The 13,975-nt window shown below is 46.5% G+C and overlaps 1 protein-coding gene across 1 annotated transcript in view; it reads left to right on the top strand.

Moving 5' to 3' along the window:
* Positions 1-13,665, top strand: part of LOC135559092 (nuclear receptor coactivator 6-like) — a 40,833-nt gene extending 27,168 nt beyond the window's left edge. Inside the window, 8 exon segments of the mRNA XM_064993459.1 lie at positions 35-342; positions 430-654; positions 769-3,835; positions 3,929-3,985; positions 5,287-5,317; positions 12,451-12,492; positions 12,999-13,135; positions 13,243-13,665. Of these exon segments, the coding sequence (XP_064849531.1) occupies positions 35-342; positions 430-654; positions 769-3,835; positions 3,929-3,985; positions 5,287-5,317; positions 12,451-12,492; positions 12,999-13,135; positions 13,243-13,289 (3,914 nt within the window). The 3' untranslated portion in view covers positions 13,290-13,665.
* The last annotated feature ends 310 nt before the right edge of the window (positions 13,666-13,975 follow it).

Below are 13,975 nucleotides of genomic sequence, written 5' to 3'. Positions count from 1 at the left end.
GTGGCTTCTTATCAGTCCTTTTTTCTCATGTCAGGTTTCCCAGGTCAGCCTGGAGACCAGAGAGTCCTACAGCAGGTGCCTAGGCAGTTCATGCAGCAGCATCAACAACAGCAGCATATACAGCAGCAGCTGCAACAACAGCAGCTGCAGCAACAGCAGCAAATGCAACAACAGCAGCAACAGATGCAACAGCAGATGCAGGGAATGCAAGTTCCTCCAGGACAGCAACAGGGGGTGGCTGGAGCTCTGGGTCAGACTCAAGGCCAGCCACAGATGCACCCTCATCATCTACAACAACAACAAAAGCAGCAACAACCACACCATCAACAGCAGCAACAACAGGTACCATCGACTGCGTGTGTGTCGTCACGACACATTTTCCATGTTAACTATGGATTATATAGCTAATTTGTTCCGGTTGTGTTATAGCAGCAGATGGTCATGAAGATGCAGCAGGAACAGGCTAAAAACCGGATGCCCCTCCATCCAGGTGGGCAGAACCCCCCCAGGGGCATGATGAACCCCGGGGAGTCCCAGAGGATGCCTGGCACCCAGCAGGGCAACATGCCCATCATGATCAACCTCCAGGGGCACGGAGGAGTGCCCCCCTCCCCAGACAAACCCAGAGGGGTGCCCCTCATGGTCAACCCACAGGTTGGACACGATCTGATAGATGTTTGAATTATATCATATTTATTATTGTCTTGTTAATATTCTATGCCTGTTAATTCCCTGGGGTGTGTATATCATCAATCCCTACCTATGTAGATGACTGGGGCAGCCCGGCGGATGTCTCACCCTGAGGCAGGGCCTGGTTCCCAAGGAACAGGGGCTGAGGAGGCCCCTGGAGGTCCCAACTCACTGCAGGACAGACCTGGAGGCCAGGAGATGGGGATGCAGTCTGGGAATGGAACCCAACAGTTGGTGGTGAACCAGGGCACAAACGCCCACATGATGAAGCAAGGTGCCAGCCCCTCGCCCATGCCCCAGCACCCTGGAGCCAGTCCCCAGCAACAGATGCCCCCTCAGCCCCTGCAGGGTGGCCCCATGCCTGGCCTCCACTTCCCTAACGTTGCCACCACCTCCCAGAGCTCCAGGCCCAAAACACCCAACCGGGCCAGTCCCAGGCCCTACCACCACCCTCTCACACCTACCAACCGTCCTCCCAGCACTGAGCCCTCTGAGATCAACCTCTCCCCTGAGAGGCTGAACGCCTCCATCGCAGGCCTGTTTCCCCCCAAGATCAACATCCCTCTGCCACCCAGGCAGCCCAACCTCAGCCGGGGCTTTGAACAACAGGGTGGGCTCAACCCCACCACTCTCAAAGCCATAGGGCAGGCCCCTCCCAGCCTAACTATGTCCAGCAACAATGGAAGTGGTGGAGGTAACTCTAACAATGTTCAGCAGTCTTTCCCTATAGGCAGTGGAGCGGCCAACTTGGGCCAAGGGAAACAGGACAAGCAGTCTGGAGGAGGGCAGGCTAAAAGGGCCAGTCCCAGTAACAGCCGCAGATCCAGCCCTGCCTCCAGCCGCAAATCCACTACCCCCAGCCCGGGGAGGCAGAAGGGGGCTAAGATTGTCCTAACCTCCCCTCACCAGCAACACATGGTCAACCCCCAGACAGGGCAGACCATGATGTTGAGCCCTACCCCAGTGCCTCCTAGCCCGGTCTCACTCCCACTCGCGGTTGGGGTGGGCCTGGATGCCCATCGGATCCAGAGCCCCTTCCAGGGGTTCCAGGATAACACAGCTGAGATGCCCAGGGAAGGGCAGGGAATGGCAGGTGTAGAGCAGCGGCAGATGCCCCAGCCTTTGAGGGAGCTCTCTGCCCCCCGGATGGCTAGCCTTCGTGTCCCAACTCCTCAGGAGGCTAAAGCTGGGCTTGAGCGCACAATGGTAGCAGGTGAGAGGCAGCCTGTACAGATGGCTCCTCAGCAGGAGTTTGTATCTGTATATGAGGCCTCTCCTGCTCTCAGGGATGTTCCTACCTCCCTTAACCAGCTACTGGATAACGCAGCCATCCCCAGCGTGCCTGCCAGGCCCACTCAGAGTGCTCCAGCTGGGGATACTGTCTACAAGGAGAGCACTAAAGCCTCCATAGATCAAGAGAACCCATCCATTGCTTTTCAGAGCTTGGAAGTGGGGGATACTGCTGTTGCTACTACTGGTGCTGCTGTGAACGAGCCAGAAGTTAAACCCAAGCCCAGCTCAACCCCCCACCCCAAACTCCCAAATCCAGCCATTCCTAATCTGCAGCCTAAAGGAAGCCCCAATCTTAATGCTTATCACAGCCCTAGCCCCAATCTAAACTCGACTGTTAGCCCCAACCCTACTCTAAACCCTGCTCCTAGTCTTCGTGTCAATGTGGGCGCTATCCCCAACATAGCCACAGTCAGTCATAGTTGTCCCAGCCTCAACGTTTCCCCCAGGCCAAACTCTAACTCAAACCCTGCAGTTAGTCCCAAATTAATCCCCAGCCCTAAAGCCCTGGCCCGTGTCTCCACAATCGTGCAGATCCCTGCGTCCTCTGCCACCATCTCCCCCAACCAGATAACCGTGTTTGTCACCTCCAACACTATCAGTTCCACCCCTCAGGGCCCCCCAGCCACCGTCTCCACTATGGTGGCCATGCCCAGTAAGAACATCAGACCACAGCAGCTCAGCCAGCAGACCACTGCCCCCCGGCCCCAATTCATTACCACGCCTGTGTTTATTAATACCGGTACCCCAATCTTCCAGGTCCCCGCTGCATCTGTGGCCCCCAACACCACAATGGTGTCCCAGCCGATCACCATGGTAGAGCCCATACAGGTGTCCACAACTAATATCCAGCTCACCACCACTCCAACCCAGGCCCAAGCCCCAGGCTCTGCCTGGACCCAGGCTTCTGTGGTCAGTGTGGCCGGCACCCAGCCTGCCCGAACGCTAGTTGAGCAGGTCCAGATGGCCAGTAGACAGGCTTCCCCTGTTAGTAACTTGCATCCTCCTCAGCAGCAAAGCCCTACCACTCCCAAACCAGAGACCTCTGGTGAGGCGCGCAACGGACAGAAATCTACCCCACCAGTTGGGCAGCCTTCCCGCCGTCCAAGCCCCTATCCCACAGCCTCTACGTTTGCCTCGTCTCCCTTCCAGCAGCCCCTAGGGTCAGCCTTTCCATGCTCCCCCTCCTTGGCTGCCCAGGGCAAGCCTTTCCAGGCTCCTGGCTCTGCACCAGTGAGCAGTCCACCAGATTCCCAGCAGGTTTCTAAGGAATGGCCAACCCAGACTTTAGGGGGGGCTTACCAGCACCAGACAGGTCTGAATGCTGGGGGTGTGCCCATTCATACATCCCCTGCATCTCTCACCCAGACTGAGGCCACAGTGTCTGGAGCACAGACTCGGACTACTTCTGCTGCTGCTCCGAAAGTCACCACTCCTCCTCCTCCCGTATCAGCTCCAACTCCTGTTCATGCTCAACCTACTACACCAGCCCAGTCCCCTGTTCCTGCCCCAGCCTCTAAACCTACCACCCCTCCGTCAGTCTCAGTCCCTGTCACCACCCCAATCACTACTACTGCCCCTGTTCCTACCACTGCTACATTTCTCCTTGATCCGGCTCCTCCTTCAGCCCCAGTCCCGATACCAAATCTGTCCCCATCTACATCTCCTGTTGTTGCCACCACTGGATCCTCCAACCCCCCCAGGAACTCCTCAGCTATATCCTCCCCAGCCATATCCTCCCCAGCGGCCCTTACCCCTACTATGGCTCAGCCTGTCCCCACAGCCATGGAGCCTCCAAGCCAGCCAACCCCACCAGAGGCCACAGCACCTTCGGAGAATACACAGAACACCCCAGGTACATATCAATCAATCCATGATTGAGTAACTTATCCCCCACATATCGACCTTTCAGTGATAATAACAACCTCCTACATCTCCTTCCTCCCAGTGTCAATCCAGCCTGAAGCTCTACAGCAAGAGGAGCCTTCTGCTACTGAAAATACTGGTAAGTAATGTCACACTAACTGATCTATAACAAAATGGTGGATGCTCCGGACCCTTTATGTAATGACATGGCAATGACATAATATGACTTGTTAACAGAGTACAAATGGAATATATGCAAAGATGGTGGTATATCTAGAGGGCACCATAAAATGTAACAACTACAGCATAGAAGCAAAAGTTACACTACACGAACAAAAGTATGCATTTACCTGCCCCTCAAACATCTCATTCCAAAATCATGGCATTAATATGGAGTTGGTCCCCCCTTCGCTGCTATAACAGCCTGGGAAGGCTTTCCACTAAGGTGTTCGATGGGTTTGAGGTCAGGGGTATGTGCATGCCAGTCATGTTCTTCCAGACTGATCTCAACAAACCATTTTAGTATGGACCTCGCTTTGTGCATGCTGAAGTGAGATAGGGCCTTCCAACTTTGTGGCAACAGTTTGGGGAAGCACAGAATTGTCTAGAATGTCATTGTATGCAGGTAGCGTTCTCTTGGCATCCCCCAAACCCAGATTCGTCCATTGGACTCCCAGATGGTGAAGCGTGATTCATCACTCCAGAGAACCTGTTTCCACTGCTCCAGAGTCCAATGGCGGCAAGCTTTACACCACTCCAGTTGACACGTTGCATTGACCATGGTGATCTTAGGCTTGTGTGCGGCTGCTTGGCCATGGAAACCCATTTCATGAAGCTCCAGACTAACAGTCCTTGTGCTGACGTTGCTTCCAGAGGCAGTTTGGAACTCGGTAGTGAGCGTTGCAACCGAGGACAGACGATTTTTACGCACTTCTGCAGTCGGCGGTCCCGTTCTCTGAGCTTGTGTGGCCTACCACTTCACGGCTGAGCCGTTGTTGCGCCTAGACATTTCTACTTCACAATAACAGCACAATAACAGCACTTACAGTTGACCAGGGCAGCTCTAGCATGGCAGAATTTTGACAAACCTACTTGTTGGAAAGGTGGTATTGTATCACAGAGCCACATTGAAAGTCATTGAGCTCTTCAGTAAGGCCATTCTACTGCCAATGTTAGTATAAAACATTATATGGCTGTGTGCTTGATTTCATATACCTGTCAACAACGTGTGTAGCTTAAATAGCCGAATCCACATACTTTTGTTATAACAGTATTAAATAATGTTATAGTCTGAGATCAAATCTGAAAATGGTTTTGTTATAAGATACTTGTACAGGTTTTGGACCGTGCTTTTATATGATGCACTGTATGCGGTGAACATAGCATGCATCTTGTTGTGATATTTAGTCACTTTTTTTGTTTCTCTTTTTCCTTCTACAGCAGAAGAAGTTGCCACTGTGACTGAACAAGGGTGAGGTTCTCAAGACATTTCAGACTAACAAAATGTCAGTATGAAAGAAATACTTGTCATGCCAGAGATAATTGGGTTATTCCATTGCCTGTAAAAGGTAACTTCAGTATTCTTTTAAGTATTTGTTAGTAATTGGCCTAGTCTACAGTAAGTGCTATATTTGTAAACAGAAATGCTTTGCCATTTGTAACTACTAAAACTCAGGGAGTTCATATGGTTGGGCGGGGGGGGGGTACATGAGGAAAAAAATCGATGAGCCACTTGTTACATTACATAAACAAAGGTATGTGGACACCTCGACATTTCTGTTCTCTGAGCTTGTGTGGCCTACCTCTTTGCGGTTGAGCTGTTGCTGCTCCTAGAAGTTTCCACTTCACAATATTAGCACTTACAGTTGGCCGGGGCAGCTCTAGCAGGGCAGAAATGTGACGAACTGACTTGTTGGAAAGGTGGCATCCTATGACAGTGCCACTTCTACTATTTCCTGCAGCCACAGACGTCACTTCCTGTTGTACGTGGAACGGGAAAGAGCTCGGTTTTGTTTGTTTGGAAAGTTCTCGGTAGCTACCTAGCTCCTTCTGTTGGATGCCACGACGCAGTTGGCATCAGTTGCTGGGACTGCTTGTATCTTTCCAGTGATCCTGCCGACCAAGGACGGGTCTGAGGAGCTATTTGGAGTCGCAGCTAGCCTAACCGCTAGATAGCTGGACATCAACCTAGCGAGGTGTTATTGAACGCAGCCTGCGACCTGGTTAGCCATTGTGGCTGGGACTGCGGATTGTCCCGGGTTTGTGGCTGTCTAGAGCCCTGCTGTTTGATGTTTTCAATTTTCTCTGTGACCTGCCCTGCCCTGTCTGGAAAAGTGAGGAGTAATAGCCTAACATATGTTGCTAGCTACCATGACAAAGACCAAAGCTGGCGGCTGTACCATTGAGGACAGTGCCATTGGTGTTTCTCTATCACGCGTGAATGATCTTGCTGATCTTGATGATGACAAAGAAAAAGAGACCTACAAGGAGTTAAAACAAAAAGAAAATAGCTTCAAGTTTTTTGTCCAAATACTGGTGGATTCTACTAATAAAAGAATGGACGACCTGAAGAACAGTTTGCAGTTCTCCCAGGGTCAGCTCGACGAGCTGAACAGGAGAACGGCAAGATGGCAGCAATCTGTAAGTAATTGAGAGAGGACATCAGTCCTGTGTGTGAATCCATGATAACAGATAAATCAGACTATCTTGAGGGACAATCAAGGCGAAAACAACATGGTTGTGGACGGAATTGCAGAATCTCCACCTGAGACCCAGCTGGGTGGAGTCTGAGGACAAAGTGAGGGAAATGATCTCTGAGAAATTGAAGATGGACCACAGGACGATTGAGGTGGAGCGTGTCCACCGGACTGGAAAACCCACTACCGGCCCTGGTGATAGGCCCAGGCCGATAGTGGTCAAGTTCTTCAAGAACAAGGTAGCTGTTCTGGGAAGAGCCAAGAACTTGAGAGGAATGCATATCTTAACCAGGACTATCCTGAAGCTGTGCGCCAGAAGAGGAAAGAACTGATCCCAGTCATGATAGCTGCCAGAGCGCGTGGGGACATTGCGTACATCCGCTATGACAGGCTCATTGTCCACCCTCCCTCCCAGAAGCCTGGAAGGGATGAGAGCCAAGCCTATGGGTTCGTAGCCTCAACCCCGCAGCACACACACACACACACCAATTTGTTCATGGAATGTATATATGTGCTGAATGTATATTTTTTTTCTCTTGCTTTGTCTGCTCTTTTCAATATTATGTCTTTCTCTGTTAAGCTACCCAGGAAAGGGCTGAAAATAGCCGATACTAATATATGTAGCCTTAGAAATCAGGTTCATGAACTCAATAACAAGCTAACATCAGATAACATTCATATATTAGCCATTTCTGAGACTCACTTAGTTAATTCATTTGATGATACAGCAGTAGCAATACAAGGATATAACATTTATAGAAGAGACAATAATGATTATGGGGGAGGTGTTGCCGTATATACACTGCTCAAAAAAAATAAAGGGAACACTAAAATAACACATCCTAGATCTGAATGAATGAAATATTCTTATTAAATACTTTTAGGCCAGTCCATAGCATCAATGCCTTCCTCTTGCAGGAACTGCTGACACACTCCAGCCATATGAGGTCTAGCATTGTCTTGCATTAGGAGGAACCCAGGGCCAACCGCACCAGCATATGGTCTCACGAGGGGTCTGAGGATCTCATCTCGGTACCTAATGGCATTCAGGCTACCTCTGGCAAGCACATGGAGGGCTGTGCAGCCCCCCAAAGAAATGCCACCCCACACCATGACTGACCCACCGCCAAACCGGTCATGCTGGAGGATGTTGCAGGCAGCAGAACGTTCTCCACAGCGTCTCCAGACTCTGTCACGTCTGTCACATGTGCTCAGTGTGAACCTGCTTTCATCTGTGAAGAGCACAGGGCGCCAGTGGCGAATTTGCCAATCTTGGTATTCTCTGGCAAATGCCAGACGTCCTGCACGGTGTTGGGCTGTAAGCACAACCGCCATCTGTGGACGTCGGGCCCTCATACCACCCTCATGGAGTCTGTTTTTGACCGTTTGAGCAGACACATGCACATTTGTGGCCTGCTGGAGGTCATTTTGCAGATATCTGGCAGTGCTCCTCCTTGCACAAAGGCGGAGGTAGCGGTCCTGCTGCTGGGTTGTTGCCCTCCTATGGCCTCCTCCACGTCTCCTGATGTATTGGCCTGTCTCATGGTAGCGCCTCCATGCTCTGGACACTACGCTGACAGACACAGCAAACCTTCTTGCCACAGCTCGCATTGATGTGCTATCCTGGATGAGCTGCACTACCTGAGCCACTTGTGTGGTTTGTAGACTCCGTCTCATGCTACCACTAGAGTGAAAGCACCGCCAGCATTCAAAAGTGAACAAAACATCAGCCAGGAAGCATAGGAACTGAGAAGTGGTCTGTGGTCACCACCTGTAGAACCACTCCTTTATTGGGGGTGTCTTGCTAATTGCCTATAATTTCCACCTGTTGTCTATTCCATTTGCACAGCAGCATGTGACATTTATTGTCAATCAGTGTTGCTTCCTAAGTGGACAGTTTGATTTCACAGAAGTGTGATTGACTTGGAGTTACATTGTGTTGTTTAAGTGTTCCCTTTATTTTTTTGAGCAGTGTATTCAGAGCCATATCCCTGTAATGCTTAGATAATATCTTATTAATCAACCTACCAGGGTGTTTACAAACAATACAGGAACAAAATCATCCACGTGTATCAATCACACGTTTACTAATACTGTAGAACTTTGTTCTAAAGCTGTATCCGTACCCATTGGGTGCATTGATCACAATATAGTGGCTATATCCAGCAAGCCAAAGTTCCAACAGCTGGCCCTAAAATAGTGTATAAAACAGTGTATCATAAAAAAGATTTTGCTGTGACTCTTGTGGATTATGTTAAAAACATTTGTTGGTCTGATATGATTTTTAAGCATCCAGATGCTTCACTCAATGAATTTATGAAATTGCTTCTTCCAATTATTGATAAACATGCACCGGTTAAGAAACATACTGTTAAGGCTCCAAGGCTCCATGGATTGATGAGGAAAATGCAACATGAGAAATTATGAGACTGAACTCAACAAAAAAGAAGAAACTGTATTATGAAGATCAGTGATATAAAACATGATGGATAAAAAAGTTTGGAGTACTTTAAATAATATTAATGGCAGAAAGACAAATTCAACTCCATCTTTCATTGAATCAGATGGCTTATTCATCACAAAACCATTTGATGTTGCCAATTATTCAAATGATTACTTCATTGTCAAAGTGGGCAAATTAGGTAGGAAATGCCAACAACGAACAGTGAGCAACCGTATTCATACATAAAAAAAAAGAAATAATGAAAGAAAAGCATTGCGAGTTTGAATTTTGTAAAGTTAGTGTGGGAGAGGTGGATTTTTTTTTGTTAATGATCAATAATGACAAACCTCTTGGCATTGACAACTTAGATGGAAAGCTACTGAGGATGGTAGCTGACTCTATAGCCACTCCTATCTGTCATTTTTAATATGAGCCTAGAGGAAAGTCTTTGTCCTCAGGCCTGGAGATTCCGCTATCCAAGAGTGGTAAAGTGGCCTTTACTGGTTCTAACAGCAGACCTATAAGCTTGAATGCCAGCTCTTAGCAAACTGTTGGAAAAAAACAACATTTCAGCATGCTTATAGAGAAGGGCACTCAACATGTACTGCACTGACACAAATGACTGATGATTGGTTGAAAGAAATTTATATGAAGATTGTGGGAGCTGTACTGTTAGATTTCAGTGAAGCCTTTGATATTATTGACCACAACCTGTTTTTGAAAACACTTAAGTGCTATGGCTTTTCAACCTCAGCTCTGAATCCACGATATGGCAATCTACCTAATATAACTCAAAGGGTCTGATGCATGCCAATCTCTCTTGGCTAAGAGTTGAGGAGAGACTGGACTGCATCACTTTTTCATTTTATAAGAAACATTGATGTGTTTAATCACAAATTGATTGGATAGTCAGTTTACACACAGCTCTGACACACACACATATCCCAGCAGACATGCCACCAGGGGTCTTTTCATAGTATCCAAAGCCAGAACAAATTCAAGAAAACATACAGTATTATATAGAGCCCTTATTGCATGGAACTTCAATCCATCTTATATTGCTCAAATAAACAACAAACTTGGGTTCAAAAAACAGATAAAGCAACACCTCGCTGCACAACTTCTCTCCCCTATTTGACCCAGATAGTTTGTATGTATGCATTGATATGTAGGCTACGTGTGCCTTTTTTTTAAATGAATGTGGTTCTTCTCTAATGATGTTCTCTATTATGTCATTCTGTATTATGTTTTGTGGGGACCCCAGGAAGAGTAGCTACTGATTTTGCAACAGCTAATGGGGATCCCAATCAAATACCAAATACGTTGAAAGTCACTGAGCTCTTCAGTAAGGCCATTCCACTGCCAATGATTGTCTATGGAGATTGCATGGCTCTGTGCTCAATTGTATATACCTGTCAGCAACGGGTGTGGATGAAATAGCCGAAGCCATTCATTTGAAGGGGTGTGTATATATATATATTTATATATATATTTATAGTTTTATATATATATATATATTTATAGTTTTATATTAGATGCACTATTGTAAAGTGGCTGTTCCACTGGATGTCAGAAGGTGAATTCACCAATTTGTAAGTCGCTCTGGATAAGAGCGTCTGCTAAATGACTTAAATGTAAATATATATATATTTATAGTTATATATATACAGTGCCTTGCGAAAGTATTCGGCTCCCTTGAACTTTGCGACCTTTTGCCACAGTTCAGGCTTCAAACATAAAGATATAAAACTGTATTTTTTGTGAAGAATCAACAACAAGTGGGACACAATCATGAAGTGGAACGACATTTATTGGATATTTCAAACTTTTTTAACAAATCAAAAACTGAAAAATTGGGCGTGCAAAATTATTCAGCCCCCTTAAGTTAATACTTTGTAGCGCCACCTTTTTCCCATTCCTCCTTGCAAAACAGCTCGAGCTCAGTGAGATTGGATGTAGAGCATTTGTGAACAGCAGTTTTCAGTTCTTTCCACAGATTCTCGATTGGATTCAGGTCTGGACTTTGACTTGGCCATTCTAACACCTGGATATGTTTATTTTTGAACCATTCCATTGTAGATGTTGCTTTATGTTTTGAATCATTGTCTTGTTGGAAGACAAATCTCTGTCCCAGTGTCAGGTCTTTTGCAGACTCCACCAGGTTTTCTTCCAGAATGGTCCTGTATTTGGCTCCATCCATCTTCCCATCAATTTTAACCATCTTCCCTATCCCTGCTGAAGAAAAGCAGGCCCAAACCATGATGCTGCCACCACCATGTTTGACAGTGGGGATGGTGTGTTCAGGGTTATGAGCTGTGTTGCTTTTACGCCAAACATAACGTTTTGCATTGTTGCCAAAAAGTTCAATTTTGGTTTCATCTGACCAGAGCACCTTCTTCCACATGTTTGGTGTGTCTCCCAGGTGGCTTGTGGCAAACTTTAAACAACACTTTCTATGGATATCTTTAAGAAATGGCTTTCTTCTTGCCACTCTTCCATAAAGGCCAGATTTGTGCAATATACGACTGATTGTTGTCCTATGGACAGAGTCCCCCACCTCAGCTGTAGATCTCTGCAGTTCATCCAGAGTGATCATGGGCCTCTTGGCTGATCTCTGATCAGTCTTCTCCTTGTATGAGCTGAAAGTTTAGAGGGACGGCCAGGTCTTAGTAGATTTGCAGTGGTCTGATACTCCTTCCATTTCAATATTATCGCTTGCACAGTGCTCCTTGGGATGTTTAAAGCTTGGGAAATCTTTTTGTATCCAAATCCGGCTTTAAACTTCTTCACAACAGTATCTCGGACCTGCCTGGTGTGTTCCTTGTTCTTCATGATGCTCTCTGCGCTTTTAACGGACCTCTGAGACTATCACAGTGCAGGTGCATTTATACGGAGACTTGATTACACACAGGTGGATTGTATTTATCATCATTAGTCATTTAGGTCAACATTGGATCATTCAGAGATCCTCACTGAACTTCTGGAGAGAGTTTGCTGCACTGAAAGTAAAGGGGCTGAATAATTTTGCACGCCCAATTTTTCAGGTTTTGATTTGTTAAAAAAGTTTGAAATATCCAATAAATGTCGTTCCACTTCATGATTGTGTCCCACTTGTTGTTGATTCTTCACAAAAAAATAGTTTTATATCTTTATGTTTGATGCCTGAAATGTGGCAAAAGGTCGCAAAGTTCAAGGGGGCCGAATACTTTCGCAAGGCACTGTATATATATACATCTATATAGTGCATGTATGCTTAGCATGTAAACTATATCCAAACGTCAAAAGACGACAAGTACTACCACTGCATAAGAACTGACTGTGCTAATTGAGTATGAATATGGCTATGTCCAATGATTTCTGTCTTCTGGGGATGATTGTCACTAAGAGTATGTTGGGGGAATAAAACCATTTTTGTTAAGCATTATCACAGTTTAGTTGACTTCTGTTTTTCCACTTCTATCACAGATGGGCAAAGAAAAAAAAGACACCCGTTAACTTAGTCTCAAGGTATGTATTTACACGTGAGCACTGCCAGGACGCACGCAGCAGCCCTGTCGTGTCCACCATTTTGTTATCTATCGGATACTATTTACGGTGAAGACAGACAGTATCTGTGGTGGACAGGCTCCCGAGTGGCGCAGCGGCTAAGGCACTGCATCGCATTGCTTGGGGCGTCCCTACAGACCCTGGTTCGATTCCAGGCTGTATCACAACCGGCTGTGATTTCCCATAAGGTGGCGCACAATTGGCCCAGCGTCATCTGGGTTTGGCCGTGGTAGGCCGTCATTGTAAATAAGAATTTGTTCTTAACTGACTTGCCTAGTTAAAGGTTAAATAAAAAAATAGATGAGGAAAGCCCACTCCGAAGCGAATTTCCCAACTTGAAGGAATACCGGAGCGATATTCCAACTTTTACTGAGTAGCTACTGAAGTTTCTTCTTTTATGTTTGTAACTGACCTCTCTATCTCCTCTGCTGTGTCTCTTGTTCTATTTTCTGTCGGGAATCTATCAGGGCTGCCGTGGAGAAGTCGAAGGGTCCTAGCAGACGGAGCTCGCGGGCCGACAAGGAGGTGGAGGAGGAGACTGTGGCAGACAGCACAGCACAGAGGAAGAGACCAGCCAGGCCTGGAGCCGGTGCTGCTGCTAAAGGTACACGCGCATGCACGCAGACTTGATTTAGAGCACAAACACTCTCATACACAACTTACTCTTACATATAGTTTACATCCCCCTCTCTCTCCTCTGTGTCCTTTCAGAAACGGGTGCCAGCCCTACCCAGGCTAAGAGGAGGAAGTCTAAATGACCACAGTAGTGAAACCCTGTGAACTGAACTGTAAATGTATTTTTCTTTGTCAATCATTCGATGAGCTTCTTTTCTCCAGGATTACACATTTTTGATGGTGAAAATAACCATGTACAGATAATTGTTTGAAAAATAATTGTTGATGTTTTGTCCCTGCTATCATGTGAGGTTGTAGCTGTGTGTGTGTGTGTGTGTGTGTGTGTGTGTGTGTGTGTGTGTGTGTGTGTGTGTGTGTGTGTGTGTGTGTGTGTGTGTGTGTGTGTGTGTGTGTGTGTGTGTGTGTGTGTTTAATTAATTATGTGAAGACTGATAATAAAACTTGACTCAATTGTATAATTATGTTTTAAAACTTCATTAAATTTTCTACTACTTTTTTGTCCTGTGATGAAATGGTTTAATGTGCTGTACTTCCAAAGTTGTACTGTGATATTCTGTGAAAGTTGGCTGCATGAGTTGTTTCATATACCGTTTTAACATGTTTCAATGCTGTCACCTTTGCATTGCAGGCTGAAAATTGAGTATTTACTGTAATTCAGAAAGTGACCCTATTTCTCATTGGTTTCCATGTTTCTAACATGATCTTACCAGAAATCAGTGAATTACAACTGTTTTAGGGAAGAACCATGTAGGACAGTAGGCAACATTATTTTAATTAATTTGAGTATGCACAGTGACCAGAAATTCGG

The sequence above is a fragment of the Oncorhynchus masou genome, chromosome 17, assembly GCF_036934945.1.
Source record: "Oncorhynchus masou masou isolate Uvic2021 chromosome 17, UVic_Omas_1.1, whole genome shotgun sequence".
NCBI lineage: Eukaryota > Metazoa > Chordata > Actinopteri > Salmoniformes > Salmonidae > Oncorhynchus > Oncorhynchus masou.
Note: the sequence above shows the minus strand (reverse complement) of the source record. Positions and strands in the feature narration are given on the sequence as shown.